The sequence below is a fragment of the Triticum dicoccoides genome, chromosome 3A (assembly GCF_002162155.2).
Source record: "Triticum dicoccoides isolate Atlit2015 ecotype Zavitan chromosome 3A, WEW_v2.0, whole genome shotgun sequence".
Classification (NCBI taxonomy): Eukaryota; Viridiplantae; Streptophyta; class Magnoliopsida; order Poales; family Poaceae; genus Triticum; species Triticum dicoccoides.
In genome coordinates, this window is record NC_041384.1 from 188,411,734 (window position 1) to 188,436,595 (window position 24,862).

Consider the following 24,862-nt stretch of genomic DNA (forward strand, 5'->3'; position numbering starts at 1 on the left):
CGGTTTCTCCAAGTGCAGTCCCACATGTCAGTGAAGAGGCAAGCCGAAGCACGTTCCGTTTGCGTGAGCCGTGTGTAGGACCGAACATGTGTGGGGTGCAATGCGACCGCGACAGGGGTGCTGTGAGTGTGCCGCCTTTTTTCCTTTTAAACTAGGTGCTTCGCCCCCTCAAAAAAAACTTGGTACTTCGCGCGATTCATCGATACTACTAGTAGTAATCCAGTAATCCCGACTGAAATGGCCCGGACGGGTCTTTTCCCGCGCGATATGCTGCGAGGTTGTCTTAGTTGGTTTTTTTGGATGAGTAATGCTACACCTACGCAATCCCAGTTATGTAATTAACGTAATGTGAAACACGTGTGAGATGTTGATTGTAGATTAAGGGGAGGAAGGGGCCCAGCACCATGAAAATCAGGGAGGAGAGAGAGAGGTAATTTACGTTAACCCTTTCGTAGGTTCCCGTAGATGTAGAAAGATGTGAAATGCGTGAATGTGTAGTGGACGTACTATTGGAGTGCCTAAGATAAATTGTGTATGTGACCCTATCTGTTTATTTACATCGCATGTTAGCTTTGTCTCGGTTCAATAAAAAGCAGAGTTGGTGATGATGGTGTGCCTTCCATCTTGCAATATAGGCCGTCCGATCTATATCTAACGGATAGGAAGGGAACTATGACAATTTTCCCGCGCTCCTCTCCACATTTGTAGATAAGGCCTTCCCTCGTTCATACTTTTCTCCCACAAGATCTTGATGTTTCGTGCAACGCACAGGCATCTTGCTAGTACTCCTACAATATACTATATTATTGTGAAAGTTCATATACACCGTCCGAGATTAATGCAAACACGGCAGATTTTCTTTACATTTCGAACTTTTATAGGACAGAAAAATAAAACAAACTCGACCCTAAACCTACTCTACAGCGGCGACCGACGTCCTCCATCTGCGATCTCCATGTACGGGGGCGGGGTTCAAGACAAAGGTGCGGTCTCCGGCGAGGAAGAGTAGAACACGGGAGACAGACCGGCCAGTTGGCACAGCATGCCCTGCCGCCTCCCATGCCCTACTCATCCTCGGAGGAGTCCCCGACCTCGGTGGTGTCGGATGTTGGACGGCGACAAGTAGGATGCGTGGTTGACGGTGCTCTTGTCGTCGGCCGCCATCGTGGCCACCGCTTGTGCGATCGCGTCCGCGTCCGGCTACACTGCTATTGCGTCGCGAGCGGCGACTTGAGCGAGGGCGGCGACCTCGAGCTTCATCCCCGAAGACAAAGCTCTCCCACGAAGCGTTCGCACTCGCGGTCATGGCGGATGTGGTGCCAGGTAGCAGGACAATGTGCTACGGTGTGGAGGTTAGCTGGGCATTGCCGCTTTAAGTAGCGCATTCCGGTGAGGCCAAAGCATCTTGGCGCGTCATTAAGTCGCTGGAGTTTGTTCCTCGGGCATCGAGCCTCTTAACGACGACATACAGACGGACGACATGAATGCGGGCAGCTGGCGCCGGCTGGGAACGCACCGCGCGACGGCGCGAGGGACGAGGGTTTTTGGTGTGCCAGGGTAGTCAGTTGCGGTCATGGTAATGTTGGAGATGCCCTTTGCTCACATGCGACCCCACATGTCATTGAAAAAGCAAGATGACCCGGCATGGTCTCAGGTCCTGGGGATGCAGTTGGCCGTGCTACACCACTCCGCGGACACGTCGCGGTGTGCACGCACTTCGGCGCCCGGTGCATCCTCAATGAGCCGGTTGCTGATCTGGTGGTCGTGCCACAGCGCTAACGCCACCATCGACACACTGAAACGGACCATGTCCAGCGACGATGAGTGTGTCGCTCACCGCGGTCGTCCTGTCCAGAGGCGGTGCCGGAGCTGCGCCACGTTGCTGGCCCCCACAACCCACATGAATGGTTGTCGGTGGCGAGGAGGTCGTGGGCCAGCTCCTCCATTGGACTAGTCTGCGCCACGTCGTCCCGACAGGTGTGACCCACATGTCGGTTTCCTTGTTTTCCCAGCCATATTCGAGCGTCGGTGCTCCGCATTGCGCAGTAGGCGCATAACAGGTGGTTTTTGTGCCCTGGTTCAAATGTGGTACTCCCTCTGTTTCTTTTTGCTCCGCATATAAGATTTGGTCAAAGTTAAACTACACAAAGTTTAACCAAATTTATATAAAAAAATATGAACATCTACAATACTAATCAATTGTAAGTACAGTGGGGTTTTACGCCCAAACTGCAAGTGTCGTGTTCTCTACAGGGACTAGGCGATCAGCGGCTATACGCGACTCAAGCTAGGTAAGACAATTCAAGTGATGATGCAGGGAAATAAACCTATACTATCTCAGATTATCGCCAAAGAAAATGCCGATAAGAAAAAGTAAATTCAGATTTTACTAAGTTACTTTTTGGTATTTTCGTAATGCTTGAGAAGTTAAAATACTAATACGAGCATACATCAATGACAAGAGAAGATAAAGGACATGAACATAACATGACAAGGACACGCATATAACTATCAAACATGAACAGAGGGAAGAAGCAAGCTTGTAGGACAGAATATATGCATCACATCACAAACAACACAGACATATATGTATATATCACAGGACACCACATACATATGAAGATTGCTATTTCACTAAACAGAGTATGACAGGTCAACTAGTTAGGACATACTAATCAAGCATTTATATTAATACTTCTCAAAGTGATAAGGTATCAACTAGTTAGGACATACTAATCAAGCATTTATATTGAACTTCGAAACTGAACCAAACAGTAGGATATTACACTTATCAAAACTGAACATTACATAGTACTGATTATTACACTTCTGAAGGTTACAGAAATTTGAGAGAGAGAGAGAGAGCAGCAAGGTTGGGAAAGGAGCAGCGGTAGGGGTGTGAGGAGAGAAGCAGCAGAAGTTTTCTGGTTCAGAAAAGAAGACAACAGCAAGAGGCGTGGGCAAGAAGAGAGCAGCAGAAGCAAGTTGAGGACAGCAGCAGCAAGGCAGAGAAAAGAGAGAGCAGCAACAGAAGGTTCCTGGGAGAGGGAGCAGCAGCAGATCACGGGAAAAGGAGTAGCAGGAGGAGTGGAGATCAGCAAGGGGGCGAAGTAGGAGAAGAGCAACAGTAAAGGGATTGAAGGAGGAGAAGAGAGGTGGAGGAGCAGCAAGGGGAAGAAGAAGGGCAGCAGCAAGGCAGGGGAAGAAGAAGGCAGCGGCAGAAGGCAAGGTCGCGCGGGGCACCAGACCCCTGGTCTGGTAGGGCGCACGAGCGATGATGGTGAAGGGGTGGCGCTGATGGATGGTGCAGCGGCGCGAGGTGGTGATGGAGTGGATGGATGGTGGTGTATGGAGGTGCTGGTGGACGGAGGGCGCGGTGGAGCGGTGGCGCGCTGCCACGCCGGCCTGGCCGCGGCGACGGCCAGAGGTGGAGAAGGTTGGGGGAGAGGGAGATGGAGATGCCAGGCTCGATTTGGGAATGGATGCATCTAGGGATTTTGATCCCCATCTGATCTGCCACTTTTATGATTTGGCCCTCCTCTTCTATTCATTTCTTCCCAAGAAGATCCCCTTCTTCTTTTAGTTTGCTCCCCTAGATACTTCTTTTCTTCTCACTGAAGTCCTTGACATATTTCTTTCATGCCCTTCTCTCTTCTGGTTAGCCATGTATTCGGAATCTTGATGATTATAGTGCCTTTGCGCACTTTTCTGCAAAAGAAACAAGTGACAAGTAAATGAATCCTTTATATGATTCTCATTAAAATATGCGGTAATTCATAGCAAGAATTGATTGTCAGATCACAACAGATGCTATATTTGGGTGTCAAATTATATATATGAAATGTGCTTATCAAGTTCCCCCACACTTAAATCTTTGCTTGTCCTCAAGCAATGGCAAATGACAGGAGCAAGAATGTGAACCGTGAGCTGACTAGAGAATGCCAAGTGAAGTAGATCTCCAAACAATGCATGCTTTGGACTTAGCTAGTGAAAATCAATGGTTAGGAGTGCTTCAAAGCGGTAGGATACTAGTAGACTTGACCATTTTAAACTTTTACAATGATAAAAGAGGATCAACAAGTTTAAGTGATGACTATGCCAAATGGTTCCTAAAGAGAGCATGATCCCGAGAACAAAAAGAACTGGAATTAAATCTTGTGATCAAATCACTTATTTACAGAGATAAAGCAATGATTATATTATTATTAGTCTCACCATAGGAACATACCACCGATCCCGAGAACATGATATACACCCGGCTCGACCAATTATTAGTTTTTTTTGTTTTCCTCCCCAAAGGAACATACCACCGATCCCGAGAACATGGTATACACCTGGTTCGACAATTACATTTTTTTAACATAATTAACTCCTATCCGATCCAACCAGATTTCACAAGCCACCGATCCAGGGAACATGACATGCTACTGTTAGGTAAGATCAGATAATTATTCATTATAATATATACTTTTTTTGAACAAAAACAAGAATCATCACTCAACCATGTCTGGTTCACATACTACCGATCCAGGGAACATAGCATGCTAATCCATAGTGGTTAGGTGATTGCTCTCAATGGGAACACACTTAGCACAAGTTCAGCATCTAAACATGGTGATCTAGGTGTATCATAGTAAATGCAGAAAATGATGAAGTTTTCTAGTGAACTAGGGATTTGAGCACTCAAAACTAATAGTTCTCACTAATTTTAGCAAAGCAATCATTGTATAGATCACTAGTTTATAAGGCATTCAGAAATCAGTTCACATATTCACATCAAGCACCATATGTCAAAGGTAAAATTCAATGGGACAACATTTAAGAAATGGCTCAAGCAACCCAAATATCAAATGATTTCAGCATGTATCAATGGATGATATATTAAGATTGGGGTCATGAAGCAGCTCACCGGGCTTTGATGTGGCACTCGCTCGACACCCTCTAAACTGCAGCTCTTCTCTTTTTGCTTCTCTATCCTCATGCCTGCTCCATCTTCACTCTTCTTCACGTGTGCCCATTGCTTCTCCTCATCACCATGCCGTGAATCCACCAGGATCCCATGGGATGTCATCTCGAACTTGGTCAGCTCGCAATGAATGGTATACAAGCGTAAACCTGAAAGAAAACTCAACAAACAAGCCAATACAAGTGTAGGGACAATGCCCTCTAAGTCATCAATAGAGTATCCTATCACATAAGCATATCTATTGAGCATATGATAAATAGATATCATCAACAAATTGCATGGTGCATAGGCAGTATCCATGATATGGCATGTCTTTTTGAGAAAGTAGCGATCATACCTGAGATAGTTAGGAAGAAGCTTCAGGACTACCTCAATTGAAGATACCAAGTGAGGTGTGGTAGTAGAAATTTCCACCGGACTCGTGGCAACAAGTGAAATAGTGGAGCTTGGCTCCTTGACATCTGAATCCACCTCACCATAATCAACCATGAAGCTCTCCATCTCAGGCTCAAGTGTTGAGGAATCAATGCGGCTAACATCATCGAAGGCGAACTTTTCCATATCTAGCTCTAGCAGCACATGATCAATATCAACTAAAGGTGTCTCCTCAATATCAAAAGTAACTAACTGTAGCTCTGGTTCATCCACCGAAGAATCATCACAATGCAAAACTGAATCTAGAATGCTAGTATCCATATGATCTGAAGTGTGTGTGTCAACTAGGATGGTGTCATCATCATCAAAGATAATCCATGAAAGCTCAATCTTGTCACACGGAGAAACTGGTTCTGGCTTTTGTGTAAGAGATTCTTGCTTAGATGAAGTGATTTGTTGCAAGCAAACCAATGAATCAGACGTGGGCTTCTTATTCTACCACTGAAGTTGGTGGAAAGCTATGCTCTCAATCAGCAGAAAAGCATCATCAAGTGTCTTGTTTGTAATAGCTCCACCCGCTGCCATATCAATGTAATCGCGAGTGTCCGAAGTCAATCCTCTATAGAATATCTGCAGCTCTAACCATCTCTCGATCCCATGATTAGGACATCTCCTGAACAAGGCATTGTACCTCTCCCAAGCATCATACAAACTCTCACCTTCACGCTGAACAAAGTTGAAGATATCATCTCGAATCACGGACTGCTTGTGTAGTGAGAAATATTTATCCAAGAATGCTTGTGATATCTCAATCCAACTGTATGACCTTGATGGCAAGGATCGGTACCAAGCACGAGCATCATCACAGAGAGAGAATGTAAACAACCTGCACATGATTGCATCTTGAGGAACTCTGTGGTACTTGACTGTATCTGAATACTCCATGACTCGGTGTAAGTGCTCATAGGGATCCTCAGTAGGCCGTCCTCCAAACTAACATTGTTGAACCAAAGCAATAAGACTAGGTTTCAGCTTGAAGTTCTCTGCCTCAATAGTTGGCCAAACTGGTCCTGTGATATAGCATTGACTTTTGGGCATCCAAAGATCACGAAGCAATGCCATCTTAACCGAGTGTAACTATAGAACAACCTGCAAAGATTTATGATTTCCTACACACGCTCATAAACAGCAAACACTAGTCAGAAGATTAGTATCATCATAAGCCGAAGCAACACCAAGGAAAAAAAGAAACACTGAAAAAGAAATACAGAGTGAATTAAACGATGAAATAAACTAAACCTAGTCTATAGCCTAACACAATCGCTCGACGCTAGTCCCCGGCAACGGCGCCAAAATGATCAATTGTAAGTACAGTGGGGTTTTACGCCCAAAGTGCAAGTGTCGTGTTCTCCACAGGGACTAGGCGATTAGCGGCTAGGTGCGACTAAAGCTAGGTAAGACAATTCAAGTGATGATGCAGGGAAATAAACCTATACTATCTTAGATTATCGCCAAAGAAAATGCCGATAAGAAAAAGTAAATTCAGATTTTACTAAGTTACTTTTTGGTATTTTCGTAATGCTTGAGAAGTTAAAATACTAATATGAGCATACATCAATGACAAGAGAAGATAAAGGACATGAACATAACATGACAAGGACACGCATATAACTATCAAACATGAACAGAGGGATGAAGCAAGCTTGTAGGACAGAATATATGCATCACATCACAAACAACACAGACATATATGTATATATCACAGGACACCACATACATATGAAGATTGCTATTTCACTAAACAGAGTATGACAGGTCAAATACTTCTCAAAGTGATAAGGTATCAACTAGTTAGGACATACTAATCAAGCATTTATATTGAACTTTGAAACTGAACCAAACAGTAGGATATTACACTTATCAAAACTGAACATTACATAGTACTGATTATTACACTTCTGAAGGTTACAGAAATTTGAGAGAGAGAGAGAGCAGCAAGGTTGGGAAAGGAGCAGTAGTAGGGGGCGTGAGGAGAGAAGCAGCAGCAGTTTTCTGGTTCAGAAAAGTAGACAGCAGCAAGAGGCGTGGGCAAGAAGAGAGCAGCAGAAGCAAGTTGAGGACAGCAGCAGCAAGGCAGAGAAAAGAGAGAGCAGCAACAGAAGGTTCGTGGGAGAGGGAGCAGCAACAGATCACGGGAAAAGGAGTAGCAGGAGGAGTGGAGATCAGCAAGGGGGCGCAGTAGGAGACGAGCAGCAGCAAAGCTGCAAAGGGATTGAAGGAGGAGAAGAGAGGTGGAGGAGCAGCGAGGGGAAGAAGAAGGGTAGCAGCGAGGCAGGGGAAGAAGAAGGAAGCAGCAGAAGGCAAGGTCGCGCGGGGCACCAGACCCCTGGTCTGGTAGGGCGCGCGAGCAATGATGGTGAAGGGGTGGCGCTGATGGATGGTGCAGCGGCGCGAGGTAGTGATGGAGTGGATGGGTGGTAGTGTATGGAGGTGCTGGTGGACGGAGGGCGCGGTGGCGCGCCGCCACGCCGGCCTGGCCACGGCGACGGCCAGAGGTGGAGAAGAAGGTTGGGGGAGAGGGAGATGGAGATGCCAGGCTCGATTTGGGAATGGATGCATCTAGGGATTTTGATCCCCATCTGATCTGCCACTTTTATGATTTGGCCCTCCTCTTCTATTTCATTTCTTCCCAAGAAGATCCCCTTCTTCTTTTAGTTTGCTCCCCTGGACACTTCTTTTCTTCTCACTGAAGTCCTTGACGTATTTCTTTCATGCCCTTCTCTCTTCTGGTTAGCCATATATTCGGAATCTTGACGATTATAGTGCCTTTGCGCACTTTTCTGCAAAAGAAACAAGTGACAAGTAAATGAACCCTTTATATGATTCTCATTAAAATATGCGGTAATTCATAGCAAGAATTGATTGTGAGATCACAACAGATGCTATATTTGGGTGTCAAATTATATATATATGAAATGTGCTTATCAAATACTAAAACTATATAGTATGAAAATATGTTTCATGGTGCACCTGATAATATTGATGTCATATTGTGAATGTTTATATTTTTTCAATATAAAGTTAGTCAAACTCTACAAAGCTTGACTTTGACCAAACCCTATATGCGGACTAAAAAGAAATGGAGGGAGTACAGTACCAAGTTGTTACCTAGCCCCAAGTGTGGTGGTTTTGGGTACGGTACCGCCCTTTTCCTTTTCAAGTAGTGAAGCATAACACTTGATTAAGTAGCCGGATGGTGTGCTAAATGTAGGTGTCCGACTGTTTGAAAGAATAATTGAGGTGTGCCCGGTCCGTGCCCGCATTTAGGGGTCCAACTTACCATGTTCCGGCAGTAGTAACTAGAGTATACTAGTCCCTGCGTACTCCCTCTGTTTTTATTTACTCCGCATTTTAGTTTTGCTCAAAGCCCAACTTTGTAAACTTTGACAAATTTCATAGATAGAAATAGTAACATATACAATAACAAATCAATACCATTAGATTCATTATTGAATATACTTTCACATCATATATATTTGCTATTGTAAATGTTCATATTTCTACTCTTACTAGCAAGATGCATGTGCGTTGCATGTAACATCAAGATGCATTTGTATGACTAGTTATGTGCTATTGTAAATGTTCATATTTCTACTCTTACTAGCCAGGATTAACGAGGGAAGGCCTTATTTGCAATTGTGGAGAGGTGTGTGGGTACATTTTTGCAAAATTGCCATAGTTTCCTTCCTATCCGTCAGATATAAATCAAACGGCCTATATTGTAGGATGGCCGACACACCATCATCACCAACTCTGTTTTTTATAAGAGTCCGTCTGATTTATATCTGACGGATAGGACGGAAACTATGGCAATTTTGCAAAAAGATACCCACACCCCTCTCCACATTTGCAAATAAGGCCTTCCTTCATTCATCCTTTTCTCCCACAAGATAAACTACTCATACAAATGCATCTTGATGTTCCGTGCAACACACAGGCATCTTGCTAGTGTACATAAAAAGCAGAGTTGGTGATGATGGTGTGCCTGCCATCCTGCAATATAGGCCATCCGATCTATATCTAATGGATAGGAAGGAAACTATGACAATTTACCCGCACTCCTATCTACATTTGCAGATAAGGCCTTCCCTTGTTCATCCTTTTCTCCCACAAGATCTTGATGTTCCATGCAATGCACGGGCATCTTGCTAGTTTTCTATAAACTAGGTCAAATTTTATGAAGTTTGACTTCAGTTAAACCTAATATGCAGAGTAAATAAAAACAAAGGGAGTATTTTACTCCGTGACCAAGACGGAAGGGAAAACAAGACAACTTATTGTTTATTTCAGCCATTCAAGTATAATCATGCGGCGTTGCTTATTTCTCATTCCTCTCCAACCCTCTTCTCCATCGATCATGCCGCCCTCCGGTCGAGTCCATCCTCCCGCATGTGTCATTTGAACATTTCGCCGAGTATCATTTGCATGTGGGCCTAGACCATGCTTGTATTCCACTGTGTAATTTGTCCGACATGCATACAAACAAATGGTTCGTTTAAAGTTTCACTTTGCCTCCACTACGTGTCGCTTCCCTCTTAGATTTGACATCCCATTCGGTTCATGCCCAGACACATCTTGATGAGATTGATTGATGTTAAGAGATCAATTGCGTGTCGTGCAAGGAGATAAAGTTTTGGTCTGTTTCTATGATAGAAATGACCCGTGGGGGAGGGGGGTTGTGGGGGTCAAAGGGAGTATATTGTACGTTCATAAGCGAAACGAATGTATTGTACCCACCCTAGTCCTCTTTCATTCGATCTCCGGACCCCGAGATGAAATCGAGAAAAAATGAGTGGGTGCATGTGTGATACCTAAGGTAGATTCAAAATTTTGAACCAGTGACCATAGCATCGGCAAATCATATATAAAGTGTATTCAATGTTCGTTTCGCTTTTGAACGTACAATATACTCCCTCCTATCTTTTCTAGTTTACATATAAGTTTTATGTGTAGTCAAAGTATCTCTACTTTGATCAAACTTACAGAAAAAAGTATCAACATTCAACAACGCCCAATCAATATTGTTAGATTCGTACATACTCCTAGATTTGTATTCAAACAGAGATGGTTTCCAATTTGTTTTCAACCACGTGAATGTGCTTGTTCTCGCGCATGCTCTTCCTACTAGTATTTTTCCACGTATAGTCAGTCCAATAATAACTTTTTTAAGCTCCCTTTCCAATAGTACTAGTGGAGTACTGACAACATGTGTAGTAGAGTATGCAGTGCTCATAGTACTCCCTCCTTCCATTTATATAGGGCCTAAGAGCAAGTCTAATAAGGCCTAGTCAGCAGGCTATAAGACTTGTCATGTCATTAAAATCCTACTTGGAGGAGTGAGAAGAGAGGAGAGAGAGTGAAGCGGGCTCTTATATTCTACAGCCCGGCTAAACACATAGATCAAGAAAAAATAGTATGCATGCAACTCTCTTCCAATCATATACCTTGCTCATGCAAATATTAAATGCTTAGAGCCAACCTAATAGCCATTCTAAGAGCCAACTTACATGGCACTTTTGCCTATGTGAAGGAGAGAGATGTGAAAAAGTAAGGGGAGTGAGCTCTCATGCAAGAGCCTAGCTATATACGCATTCCTAGGTAAATACAATAAATATGAAGAAAGAGATGGAGAGGAGATGGGAAAAAGTACTAATACAATAGCCAACCTTATATATTATTTTTTTGCGGGAAATAGCCAACCTTATAGCCCACACTATTGTATGAGTGCATATAGATGATGGCTATAGATGACATGGCAGCTCCTTATAGCCATCGGCTGGCTGTATTATTAACCATGATCTAATGCATTTTTCAAAACCGCCTTTGACTATTGACAAGATTAATGGTACATGAGATGTATAATGTGAAAATTATATCATTAGAAGCTCCTTTTAAATATGAATTTGACCGTATGCTTTGTGTAAGTTGCATGTCATATATTATTACTCTAACATTTGGTCAAAGTTAGCCTCGAAAAATGCATTAGGCCCTGTAGATGGAAGGAGGGAGTAGTAGTGGAAGTGGATCCTCTGACGTAGATATCCCTGCCTTACCCTCCCTTTGGGTCACTTACTGGCGGACCCCATGCCTGCTAGGCCCCGCATGTCAGTTACTCAATGGGTTCAGCCACATCAGGGGATCCTCATCCGTAGTATACTCCCTCTGTTTTTATTTACTTCGCATAAAACAGAGGGAGTGGTAGTATAAATGACGCGGGTGGGGGAGGGGGAGGGACGTCGGTTTGCTCTCAACTGCGGTCCCACAAGCAAGCGAAAATGCAAGACAAAGCGCATTCCATTTGGTGAACGACGTGGAGGGTCCAGCGTACCAGGGTGCAACGCGAACGCTACAAGAGCGATGTACAATCAAAACCAATTGACCTATCATCATCGGAACCACTATTCACACCAGAACTTTCGCTGCTTGGCCTACGCCAGCCACTGCCCCAAAACCACACCTCCTCTCCAGCCCATTCCCCCACCTTTTGATCCCCTAGCCCGCATCAACCGTCCCCTAATTCGTCGGAAAGCCATGGTGCGCCGCAAGATCACGTACTATAAGATGCTGACGCCGGAGCGCCGCACAGAAATCGCAGCGGCGGTCGGCACCACAGACCTCCGTTCCCAAGCTCTCTTTGCGGCGGGCCAATCCCCGCGTTCTCAGGAGCCAAGCTACAAGGAGGAGGAAGTTGATCCAATGTTCATGGCGGAGGTCACGACGCAGAAGGCCCCCGATGGGTATGAGACGATGGACGTCGACTTCGTGCCGGTGTCCGGGTCCCCCATGGTGCAGGTGGACCAACGGTTCAACCTGGCGATACTAAAGGAAGACCGGGAGGTAGAGGCTCAACTCGATGCGGAGCGCGCTCATGCCGCTGCCATCGAGGCTCTCCTGCAGGTGGAACCGGATGTCGTGGATGTGAACAGGGCGCCGGAGGCTCAACTCGACACGGAGCGCGCGGATGCCGCTGCCATCGAGGCCCTCCTGCAGGCGGAACCGGACGTCCTGGACTTGAACCGGGTGGCGGAGGCTCAACTTGACGCGGAGCACGCGGATGCCGCTACCATCGAGGCCCTCCTGCAAGCAAAACCGGACGTCCTGGACTTGAACCGGGCAGCGGAGGCTCAACTCGACGCGAAGCGTGCGGATGTCGCTGCCTTCGAGGCCCTCCTGCATGCAGAACCGGGCGTCCTCGACTTGAACCGGGCGGTGCTCTCGTCCGTGCAGAGAGCCCCCACGCTCTGCGTGAACGAGTAGATGGAGGCCGAGGACAACCACGACGCGGAGACACACGTCGGCAGCTACGGCTGGTTCGCGCTGGCAGCCAAAGACGATGAGGTCGTCTCGTTCCGCGAGCAGTGATAGTTTTTCTTTATGTTGTTGTTTTTAGGGATCTTTTGCTGTGTAAAAACATATATTGTTATGCAAGTCGCCTGACTTTCATCATTTGGGCCAGTCTACCATTTCAAGCGGTTGGATGAATATCCTACGTCTCGTAACCCTTCTTCCTCACCTCTTCTTCTTCCCCAACAGACCACCGCACGGGCCGTACGGATCCACACCAACATGCTGTTGGATAAACATAATGTATGAACGAAAATTATCTGTCAGCGGTAGCACGTGTCAGTGAGGGCGCATTCCCTTGGTTGGGTTTGTGGCGTGCAGGAGTGACTGTGTGAGGGTGAGGTGCAACCGCGGCGTGCAGGAGTGACCGTGTGAGGGTGCGGTGCGACCGCGACAGCCGTGTGCAAGTGTACCTCCTTTTCATTTTGAAAACTTTAGGCAAGCTTGGCAAAAATGTGTGGCGAAGTATGGCAATGCATGGCCTAGACCCAAACAGGATAAGTACGTACGTACTAGGAGTACTAGTGTTAAAAAAGAAAGGTGGGGTTTTCCTTCGCAGGATTAATTGATACAAATCCTCGTTTGACGTGTCAATTAATGCGTATTTTTTCTACAAAGCCCAAAGAGCTAACCATCTCGATCATCATCGCTTGATTAATGCAGCGCCATGCAAACAAACCTTCTCACTTCCGCATGCATGCAAGGGTATATTAATGTCCTTCGTTGCTAGTACGAGGCAAACCCCATCAATTTTACCTCGATTAGTGTTAGTGGTATTTTGCAAATTGTAATTCTGATATACTGGCCTTGTGTAAAAAAATGGAGGTAGTAACTATTTGACTTCCTTCCCCATTGCGGTGACATCGACGATATCTCGAACGTTGTGGTTTGGCGAAGTGCGTTCGATGGGGAACATCATTGAGGGAGACCACGGTAAGTCGTTCACAAGTGCCGCCTACAAGCCGAGACAACCGCCTTATTTGCATCCAGGAAGTCTGTTGAACCAAAGGACGCGTAAATATACTAGTACTACTAGTACACAATAGCGTCGTCCGTCCAGCTGTGCAGTGAGGTGGTTTCTCTAAGAAGACGATGGAGAAGTGGAGTAAGTGAAGAGTGAAATGATGGTTGCTTCATCCGTGCTTTGTGATTTGACGCCTCACTGCTTTGTGATTTGTGATAGAAGGGACAGGGAAGTAGACTCTGTGCTCTATACTGTACATGTGTCCAAGCAAGGGAGAAAGAGGAGAGAAGTTGCATTTTTCTATTCCTTCAATCAATCAATCAATCAATCAATCAGGGAGCTTCGATTCCATCTTTTTGGCTTTGGCAGCACCGTCCATAATGGTTCCCATCGATGACAAAATCTATTTTCACATTTGGCTACACATTGTGGATGCCCTTAACCGTACCACTTGGTTTTGCCCCTGTGTGCTATCCATTTCTGCCCCTAACTGGATGCCACTACTCAAATTTGCCCCTAATTTCAATGTGTGCTCAAATTTACCCCTCTGCCGTTAGTTGCCCTTATAGAAATGCCCTTCTGCGCCGTTACCGTTTGGTCAAACAGCTTTGACCATCATGAAAAAATAGCAAAAAAATTCAAAAAAATCTGAAATTTTGTGCGATCGAAGGTACTCAGGTTCGCAAGGTGCGTGCAAATTTTCATGTTGTTTGGACATTTTAGGAGCTCATGGCGAAGGAAAAATAGTAAATATGTATGCGTGTGAACCGTAAATTCAAAAAAATAGCAAAAAATTCAAAAAAATATGAATTCTTTTGGCATCCAAGATGCTTAGGTGTGGAAGGTGTGTGCAAAATTTGTTGTGTTTGGACATTGTAGGAGCTCGTGGAGAAAAAAACAAAATTTTTCTCAGAAAAAACTTGTAAAAAATACACTATTTTGGTTTTTTTGCGAGAGCTCCTCGCATGTCATTTGATAACAAAATTTTGCACATGCCTTGTGCACCCGAGCATCTTGGATGCCAAAAAATTTCATATGTTTTTGAATTTTCTTGCTATTTTTTGAATTTACTATTCAAAGATGTACAAATTTATTGTTTTCCTTTGCCACGAGCTCCTGGTATGTCTAAATAGCACGAAAATTTGCACGCACCTTGCATAGATGAGTAGCTTCAATCCCACAAAATTTCAGATTTTTTTGATTTTTTTACTATTTTTCGAGATGGTCAAAGTTGTTTGACCAGACGGTAACGGCGCAGAAGGGCATTTCTATAAGGGCAACTAATGGCAGAGGGGCAAATTTGAGCACACATTGAAATTAGGGGCAAATTTGAGTAGTGGGTTCCAGTTAGGGGCAGAAATGGAATTGTCCCATTATATTGATCTAAAAAATTATAGAATCAAGATTAGTAAAAAGGAGGTGATTTTGCTACGCGGATGGCGGGGGAGATTTCTTATTTTTAGAGAACATTGGCCTGGCGGTTTGCTAACATGTGGTCCCACGTGTCAGTGCTTTACCAAGCCGATCTGCGTCCCACATGAGGCAGAACAACGACAGAAGCAACACGTGGTTAACTTGAAGAAGATGAGGGAGAAGCGGATTCAGCAACGAGTGAAATGATGGTTGCTTCGTCCCTCCAACTTCTTTTTTACTAGCATTATTATTACTTCGTCCCTCCAACTTAACTGCGGGGAAGGTGCAGCTTTATGATTTGACGCCTCATTGCTCATTACTATGCCGGCGCCAAGACTGGGCTGCTGCTCTGCACAGTATTTCGGTATGGCACGTGGACCCGGTAGCTTGATGTACCACATGTTGGCGAAAGGGACTAGAACATGTATGAAAGCGAGCGCTCCACTCTTACGACAGAGGAGTACACGACACGGCGGCCTAGTGAACTGTCACTTGTACTGTATAGTACTATAGTTTTGTTGTCTCGCACGATCCATCAATACAAACCCGATTAAACAAGAAAGGGCAGGATTTTTCCCGTGCGGTAGATGATACTGGCCATACATTTCAGAGGCAATTTTAATGTATGCAAATTAAATAATTAAGTAACAATATGATATCTAGTAAAACTAAAAACACATATGATTTATTGTGTTAGAGTGTAGTAGTAGTGATGTATTGCATAGTTGTTAGATGTAACATGCGAGAACGTGTAGAGATGTAGTTTTGGAGGGTCTACAGAGAGAAAGCATAATACGGTCACCGAACTTCAGAATACGCTCATTATGGTCGCTATATACATTTTGCGGTGATTATACGATCACTTTCTCACCGTTCAGCATTGGATTGCACTCTGTTGACCGACCAAATAGTCTGTGTGGCACCATGTTGACTAGTTAAATTGACCATGTTCCTTGTGGGTCCCACCTTTCAGTTCGCATAGGAAAAAGGTCAGATAAACACAAAATTACGCATGTGCGACAAGACTCCAACCCGTGCGCAGGAATCACCTGGTTGTGTATGTGTCTGTCAGGGCCTGATGTGTGCGCATGCACATGTAGGTTGAGCACTTGAGCGTGGGAGTGTGTGTTGGTCGTGTGGTGTGTGCATGCATGCATGCGTGTGTGCATGTGAGTGTTGTGTGTGTGCGTGGCTGCGTGTGTATGTGTGAGTGTTGCGTGCGTGCGTGGCTGCATGTGTTCGTGTGAGTGTTGTGTGCATACAGTTCGTGTGCATGCGTGCGTGTGTGTATAATCACCACACCAACTCTTGTGTGTTAAAACAGATGGCTCGGCATACCAATACAAGGCCACCTTGTCCAGTGTGCCCGTGGTCATGACTTCGAACCACCGTCCAATATTTTTTTGTCGTTTGTTTTCATTCTTACTAGCAAGATGCATGTGCGTTGCGCGTAACATCAAGATGCATTTGTATGACTAGTTTATTTTTTGAGAGAAAAGGATGGATGAGGGAAGGCCTTATTTGCAAATGTGGAGAGGTGTGTGGGTACCTTTTTGCAAAATTGCCATAGTTTCCTTCCTATCCGTTAGATATAAATCGGACGGCCTATATTATAGGATGGCAGGCACACCATCATCACCAACTCTGTTTTTATAAGAGTGTGGTTATAAGAGTGTAGATGTAGATGTAGAGTAGATACAAACCGACATGTGGGCCCAATGGTAGTGAGATAATGTGATGCAACACTAGAGGTGCCATGTGGAGTGTTTAACAGGTCAAATAGTCATGTCTTGAGCAAATATAGAGCTGTACGGTGAGCCCATGACTGTATAATAACCACAAAACGTAAATGCTTACTATAATGAGTGGATTCTGAAGTCCAATGTACGTATCATGCTTTCGCTTCAAATACAATGATCGTCACTGTATATATCGCGAGAGAAAGATTAAACAAGCGTGAATGTGTTGGGGCTTACTTTTAGAGGACCTAGAGATAGTTTGTGTGCGTATGTGAAAGGGGCCTAAAGGGGGTGTATGCGATGGAGAGAGAGATGCTCTTTGTTTCTCTTTATTATGACTAACTTTATATATAGTATAAAAATATAAAAATTCACAGTGTGGAATAAATATCATTGTGGGCACCATGCAATGCAAATTAACGTTCATACTCCTCCATATAACTTTGTAATGTTGTATATATTTAGAAATTCTGAAAAAATTGGCCACACTTTATTCAAAAGGAATGTTGTATGCGAAATAAACGTGAAGAGAGGGCTTTTTAGATCAATGGGGTACGTGATGTAACATATGCGAATGTGTAGTTGATGTATTTGGCAAGGCCTAGAGAGGTATGTGTGTGTATTACGCATACGAGAGAGGCATGGATAGAGGGGCCGACGGGGGGAGGGGACGTGGGAGAGATAGCACGAGAAATGAGAGAGGTCTAGAGAGAGAGACGAATATGATGTCACAGCGAGAGATTCCCTTGAGTATGTATATGCAAGGGTGGCGATAAAGGCACGAGGAGAATTTTTTTTGTGGTGTCTGTTTTGGTATGTGTGGGTGTGAGAAGATAACGAGACCTAGGGGCAGAGGGTGTGTCACCATGTGAGGTCCGGTGGGTTGAGGTGAGACCCTTGGTTCGGTTCCGTCCTGCGCCACATTGGTCGGCCCGTGACGCATTTAGGGAGACACATGGATGACTAGTCGTACAAGACAAAGATAGCAGAATTGTGAAGGACTCTGTGTCCACTAACAAAGCCGGCTAGGATTTGTAACCCTAGGTTCTCGGACTAAGGTAACCCCTTATCTCTGATATTACTATTCATCCAACCTAACTTTAAGGGGCATCCTACAGAATGCCCTGCTAGAATCATACTCGTCGATTAGGAAGAGAGGTGTGAGACAATGCGTGAGAGACAGGCCTAAAGATAATGTGCATATAGGAGACACGTAGGCAGGTCTATGTATATAGAAAGGGTTGATGGGGATTGTGCGTGTGTATGCTTGTGAGAGGAAGAGTGCTTATGATAAAGGTTAGTGAAAACTGTCGTAAATGGTTACGAGAGGGAGGGAGGGTTATATCGAGAGCATGTCTGCGAGAAAGACACCTCAAGAGAGAGTGTGTGAGCATGTGTGAGAGACCACCGTTGGAGAGTGAAACTACACGTAAAATACTGATGTACACATTGATTAAAGATATAAATTGTATCCAAATATTTGGATGGGATCATGATACGTGTAAGGAACGGTCATTGATCCATCAGATATCTAGATTTTATCGAATTTGAGCATGTCTATGTTATTATTCGATATAATTGATACACATAATTAGTATTTGTGAACTCCAGACAATGCATCGCTTTATCAATCGAATATAAATGTGAGTATAGTTCATGTTGTGTGTGTTAAGCACATTATACATACGAAAGTTACACAATGAACATTATAAATAGCTAGCTATGAACTAGCATACATTTGAATTCAACTTAAGGTGGTTTAAAAAAATCGAATTCAACATGAAGTCCATTCAATTATTTGAATTCGATATCATGGCATTTGTAAATCATACCTAAATTATGGGGGCACCAATCTTTGCTCTGATTTTGTACATAATAGCATGTATAGTCGTGTACAAAATAGATTCAAATTTAGCTCCTCCATTCCAAAATAATCATGGTTATAGGATTTTCGAGTGTCAAAATTTCAAAAAGAAGCGGATAATTTAATGAGGTTTTCAAACATACAAGGTCAAATTTAATGTTGTCTATTTAGGTCAATCCTCAAAGTTCAAGAGTACTCTAAACGTGAATGCTTCTGTTTCAAAATTTTGAACGAAGCGCCAAAGAGCCTCTACTCTCCCGAAACCGCGTGAGACCAATGTTTGCTAGTAGAAGGAAATTACTTTTCTAACTCCACCCGGTGAAACCTACCGGCCCGATGTCCAAAGGACTAAACCGGGGTAGGTTTGTAGCTTCATCTAGACACCACACAACCGCCTCCGAAAAACATTCATACACAATGCCCCCCTAAGCACACATGCGCACGGCCGAAATCGCTCCCGCCACTATTTGGGACACCTGGGATTACCATCCTACCTCCGACCCGCAGTAGGTATGAAATTTAAGAGGGGGCAAAGTTTGTACTTTCCCCAAATTTCAAACAAGCACGTCCCATCTGTTCAAAAAAGCCAAAAACAAGCGCGTCCCAGACCGAAACATGGTTCTCCCTTAGCTCCCCCCTGGTCTGATTCCCCATTCGTACTCAGTGGGCGCCAAAACTACCTCTCCACCAGCCGCGAAACTCCAGCGTCCTCCGTCCACCACCCCATCCCACCCATCAACCGCGGCCCTCCTCCATCACGCCAGAGCTGATACCCCGATGTCGTCGTCCACCGCAATGCCCTCCAAAGCTAGTAGTTGAAGCCAAGGCCGAGCCGTCCATACCCGAGCCAGTTCAACCACGCCGTCCTGCGCCTCACCGTTGCCGCTCCAAACTTCACCACCGTCCACCGCACCGGAGCTGTTCCTGCTATGCCGTCCTTCGCCGCCTTGGATCTTCTTCCCCTCCGCCGACATACGCCCATGGTAACACAGTCAACAATTTGGCCATGGGTTCGTCCAAGCCTGCACCCTCCTCCAAAACATCGGTTTCCCTGGCAAAAAGAAGAAGATCGGCGCGACATATGGAGGCGACCACACTGGCAACGGGAAATGGTACTCCTCTTCCCTTATTCGTGCAAATCTTATGTGTCTGCTTGCACGGTATTCATCCAACAGAAGACACTAGTTGACCGCTTCTTCTTGATACTAGATCTTCCTAGTAACTCGTGATGCACAAGGTTTCTCCTCATATACTATTTCACCTTAGCTAGAGGTCCGTCGCCCCCCTGGATTTCAATTCCTGGTCAGTTGATTCCCAATTAACGGAAGCATTCCCCGGTGTAATAGGCGCTAGTCTTCCTATTACGCGGAGGAAGCAACACCTCGATGTTTATCTTAGGGGCGTGTGGGGCCTAGAGCTGCTGGCGCCGATCTGGAGGTCGGTCGGGATTAAAGGGATGGCCTGGGGGTGCTGCCAAGCACGGCGGTGGTGTGAGGTCGAGGGGAGGGCGGGGCGGCGGAGGCAGGGGTCTGGGCCGGTGGTTGCTGGCGGTTCGAGAAAGATCGTCAACAGTGACTGGCGGGAGGTAGACGAAGGCCATCTGCCCGTTCCATATAGATCGGACGGTTCATAAAAAATCGACTGGCCTATTTATTTTCAGTCGACTGTTATCTTGATAGGACCACATGTGGTGGTGTGCTGGAGGAGTACCTGCATTTTCTGTGCTCATACATTAGAAAATCATACGGAGTAGAATCTAATTTTGTTTGACATGCAATGTTGTAGAGCTTTCATATGTCTCCTGTCATTTATTTTTCAGCCACCTGCTATCCGCTACTTTTACAGTGCACTAGTTCTGCACACACTTCACCCATACTCTCACTATTGTGTTTTTATGCAAGCGTATTTCAGACTCTGCCTTCACAGAAATGAAAAGAAAAGAGAGAAGTCGCTCCATCGTGGTACGCGGCTAGGCCATGCGCGTTTCAGCGTTATAAAGGGTGTAGTGTCAGCAGATGGAGACGGTAAACGTAGCTCTGCAGTAGATGATCTCAATTGCCACACACAACCATCCCAGGTGCTTGCTTTAACTTCATGGTTTCATATGTGGTTGCATGTTGCATATGGTGTCTAGCTTGTATTTGAAAGGCCAAAGTCAGTCTTTATTGATAAGGAAAGATATTTCTTACATGAATAACCATCCCGGGAGCACCAGAAGTCAAATAGCTAGTCAGGGCACTGGCCGAGCCAGTGACAAGCCCAACACAGACAGGCATCACCTGGAAGCCAACTAAAAAGCCACAATGGTGGAGAAGCAGCCCGCCTCCCACCGGGCTCTCAGGTCCTAGATGATCATGCTCACCACTCCAGCCGGATGTCTAGCTTGTATTGCTTCCAATTTGGTTAAATTGCATCTGGTTAGCTTACACACAATACCTTTGAATATGACATACCTTCCTATTTTTGGTACATACTAGTACATTTGTCTATTAACCATGTTCTTACATCAAACTAATGTTCTTGTGTATCCCTCATCAATCACATATGATGAGGTAGTCAGGCCAGTGGACTACTGTGAGAAAATATCCTCATTTAAAGATTGCAGCGTCAGCCTCCGCACATGATTCTCAAGAAACAGAAAGGCTAGATGAAGATAGTGAACATAGCTCTATAGTTGATTACCGCATTTCCCCTACACTAGCATCGCAGGTGCTTGCTCTAACTTGGCAGTGTGATATGTGGTTGCATGTTGCATATGGTGTCTAGATTGTACTTCTTCCAATCTGGTTAAATTGCGTGTGCTATTCTGCTACATGTCTTCCTATTTTTAGTACATAGTACATCTGTCTATTAAGCATGTCCTTACATAAAACTATTGTCTTCTTGTATCCCACATCAATCAATATGACGAGACACCTTTAGTATATGCAGTGTGATATTAGTTGCATCTTTCATATGATTTTTGCATGCACTGCTACTAATTTGTTGAAATGCCATTTGTGATGGGACGCTTTTTTAACTTGGTAGAGTCATATTGGTTGCATCTTTCATGTGGTGTCTAGCTTGCATTGCTTCTTATTTGTTGAAATCGTTTCTGCTTAGTTTACACAAACAGTTGTGAATACGCCATGACGTCCTATTTTTCGTATTATTCCATCCTGGTATCATGTGTTTGCCTTACATCAAAGTAGTGATTGTCAGTATCATGCACGAATGAGTTCTGAAGAGTGAATTTTATTGCTTTTTCTTGTTGGTTTTACTTGAAAATTGAAAATCAATAAAGCGGAAGGAAGTTAGCAAGGCAACGATAAAGGTGCTCCTTCCAAACTGAGGGCCACTACAGATTCTACTCCTCCATCCGCCCAAGATGATTTCCAAGACAACACATGCATAGACACTCAACGTAGTTGTGTTGATGATGAGCACGTCTCCCCTAGTGCACCATCACAGGTGCTCCCTCTAACTTGGCACTGTTATATGTGGTTGCATGTTATGTATGATGTCTAGCTTGTATTGCTTCTAATTTTTTTGAATTCCATCTGCTTACTTTACACATTATACTTGTGAATAAGACATGTGTTCCTGTTTCTAGAACATACAATATTTGTCTATCACACCATGTTCTTACATCAAAGTACTATTGTTGTGTAACCTGCAACAATCACTTATCATAAGACGTGTTTGACTTGGGAGTGTGATATAGGTTACATCTCGCATTCTTTTCTAGCTTGTACTACTTCTAATTTGTTGAAATGGTACTTATGACGAGACAATTTTAACTTGGTAGAGTGATATTCGTTGCATCTTTCATATGGTGTCTAGCTTTCATTGCTTCTAATTTGTTGAAATGCCTTCTCCTTAGTTTACACATCATAAGCTGTGAATATGCAATGCTGTGAATATTCAATGGCACCAATGACGAGAGACCTTTAACTTGGTAGTGTGATGTTGTTTGCATCTTGCGTACGATTTTGTACTGCTTCACATTTGTTTAAACACCATTTATGATGAGACACTGTTAACTTGGCAAAGCGATATTTGTAGCATCTTTCATATGGTGTCTACCTTCCATTGCATTAATTTGGTGAAATGTCTTCTGCTTAGTTAACACATCATAGTTCTGGTTATCTCATGCCGCCCTGTTTTTCATACATATTACATCCTCCTATCATGTGGTTGTCTAACATCAAAGTTTAGTTCCTCTATATCACGCATCAATTTGTTATGAAGAACTAAATTGTTATTCTTTTTTCTTGTCGGCTTGACTTAACATGGCACAGAGAAAGAGGAAGCAACACAGATTGACAGGGAAAGGGAAGCGGAAGAATCCTGCAGATTCTGGTGTTATTAATGGTGCAAGAGAAGGTCAAAGTCTAGCGGAAAATTATACAAACAGGGTATCCCGTGCTACACGAGGTGCAGAACAAGCCAAACAGAAACAAATAGTTGCCACCAAACAAGCAGAGACAACCCTAGTTGTTGCAACACCTTCCACTATACCACCAGCTGCACGATTTACTCGCTGGTCAACTTTTTTGACTATAAACAATAGGGCAAAACACCCCACTGCAATTTTTATAATTAGAAGACAAGGTCCAGTAGTACAAAGTAACAAGAAAAAATACATCAAGGGCTTGAGGGGAGCCCCAAGAAAAGAAAAAGAGAAGAAGAAAAGAGAGGAAGCTAAGAAGCTGGAAAAAACCCAAAAGAAGACTAAGATAAAGGCTAATGCTAGGGCTACATCTAAAGACCTAGGCAGGAAGAAGCTGCCAAGAAAGAGAAATGAAGCTATCCTTGAAAAACCAGCCATGAGTTGAATTGGTTGGCATGCTTTGGTCTCATCCTGTGCTTGAGTAACTTCAGCTCCATCAGGAAAATGTTCTTCCATCCTTAAAAAGTGGGGTAGATATGTTCAAAGATCTTGTTGTTTCTAGAAATCCAAATAGCCCAAGAACTAAGTATTATTATGTCCATGAAAAAATGTAATTTTAGCTTTTCTTTAATGTCCTGGAAAGCCTCAAAAACAGATAAATTTGGAGTTCTGGTGGGGCAGATGTGATCCCAACATCTCTTGGCAAAAGTGCATCCCCAGAACAAGTGATGCAGGGTTTCCTCCATTTGGCACCCCCTGAGGGCACAATTATAGTCTTCTAACACAAATGTTTTCCTTCTCAGAAGATTCCTTGTATTGAGTCTGTCATGTAAAAGCATCCAGAAGAAAATTTTGTGTTTGGGTTGGCATGATGAGTCCCAGATCCAGTTGAAGTGAGGTGGGGTTTGTTTGAAGCCAATCATAACATTGTAAGCCTTGGCAGAGGAAAAGTGTTCATTACCCCAGATGTAGCTCCAATTGTCTGTGTGGTTCTGATACTGTGATTGCCTCATGGAGTAACACATATTTTCAAGCATCAAGAATTGCTCATGAGCCTCCATTGATAATGGAAGGTGAAAGAGATCTTCAAGGTATTCTGTGGCCAGAACTTGCTGCACTGTAAGTCTGTCATTAATCACAAAAGAGAAAAGATGGGGGAATTGATGTTGCAGTAATTGCTCAGACCATAAATCAAACCAGAAAAAAGCACTTCTGCCATCTCCCAAGTTGCACCTTGCTAAGCCTTTAAACTATTGTATTAGTTCTAAGTTTGCCTTCCACCAGAAAGAACCTACTAATTCATCTCGTGGCAACTTGTCCTCATTGTAATGTGTCTCCCAAATCAAATTCACCCAAGGAATGGCATGTCTATTGTAGAACTTGTGTAAGTTTTTCATAAGCAGTGCCTTATTCTATGTGAAGATATCCATGACTCCTAGCCCTCCCTGCCTTTTTGGTCTACAAATAGTGGTCCATTTTACTAAAGCTGGTCTATGGTCTTCCATATCTGGTCCTCTCCACAAGCAGTGCCTGAAATATTTCAAGATTTGCTGCTTAATAGTCACTGGTACATCCAAGCAGCTCATGAAGAAAATTGTGAGAGATGCCAGGACTGATTTAACCATTAACAATCTGCCTGCATAAGTCATGAATGTGGCAATGCCAGCCAATCTTTTTGCAATCCTGTTAACCAGTGGTAAACACTGCTCCACTGTTGGTTTGTGAAGTCCTAAAGGAAGTCCAAGGTATGTGATTGGAAAGTGTC

At 44.1% G+C, this 24,862-nt stretch overlaps 1 protein-coding gene and 1 non-coding gene across 2 annotated transcripts; one reads left to right on the top strand and one right to left on the bottom strand.

The window, feature by feature from the left end:
* Positions 1–2,594: 2,594 nt before the first annotated feature.
* On the bottom strand, positions 2,595–8,011 carry LOC119267818. The gene is made up of 2 exons (XM_037549260.1): positions 4,910–8,011; positions 2,595–3,708 (listed from the first exon to the last, which is right to left on the bottom strand). The coding sequence occupies exons 1-2, from the start codon at positions 5,660–5,662 to the stop codon at positions 3,580–3,582; spliced, it is 882 nt and encodes a 293-aa protein (XP_037405157.1). The 5' UTR covers positions 5,663–8,011; the 3' UTR covers positions 2,595–3,579.
* On the top strand, positions 5,994–6,097 carry LOC119273816. Its single transcript, XR_005134998.1, has one exon. It is a non-coding gene; the product is annotated as a small nucleolar RNA R71 (small nucleolar RNA).
* Positions 8,012–24,862: the final 16,851 nt, after the last annotated feature.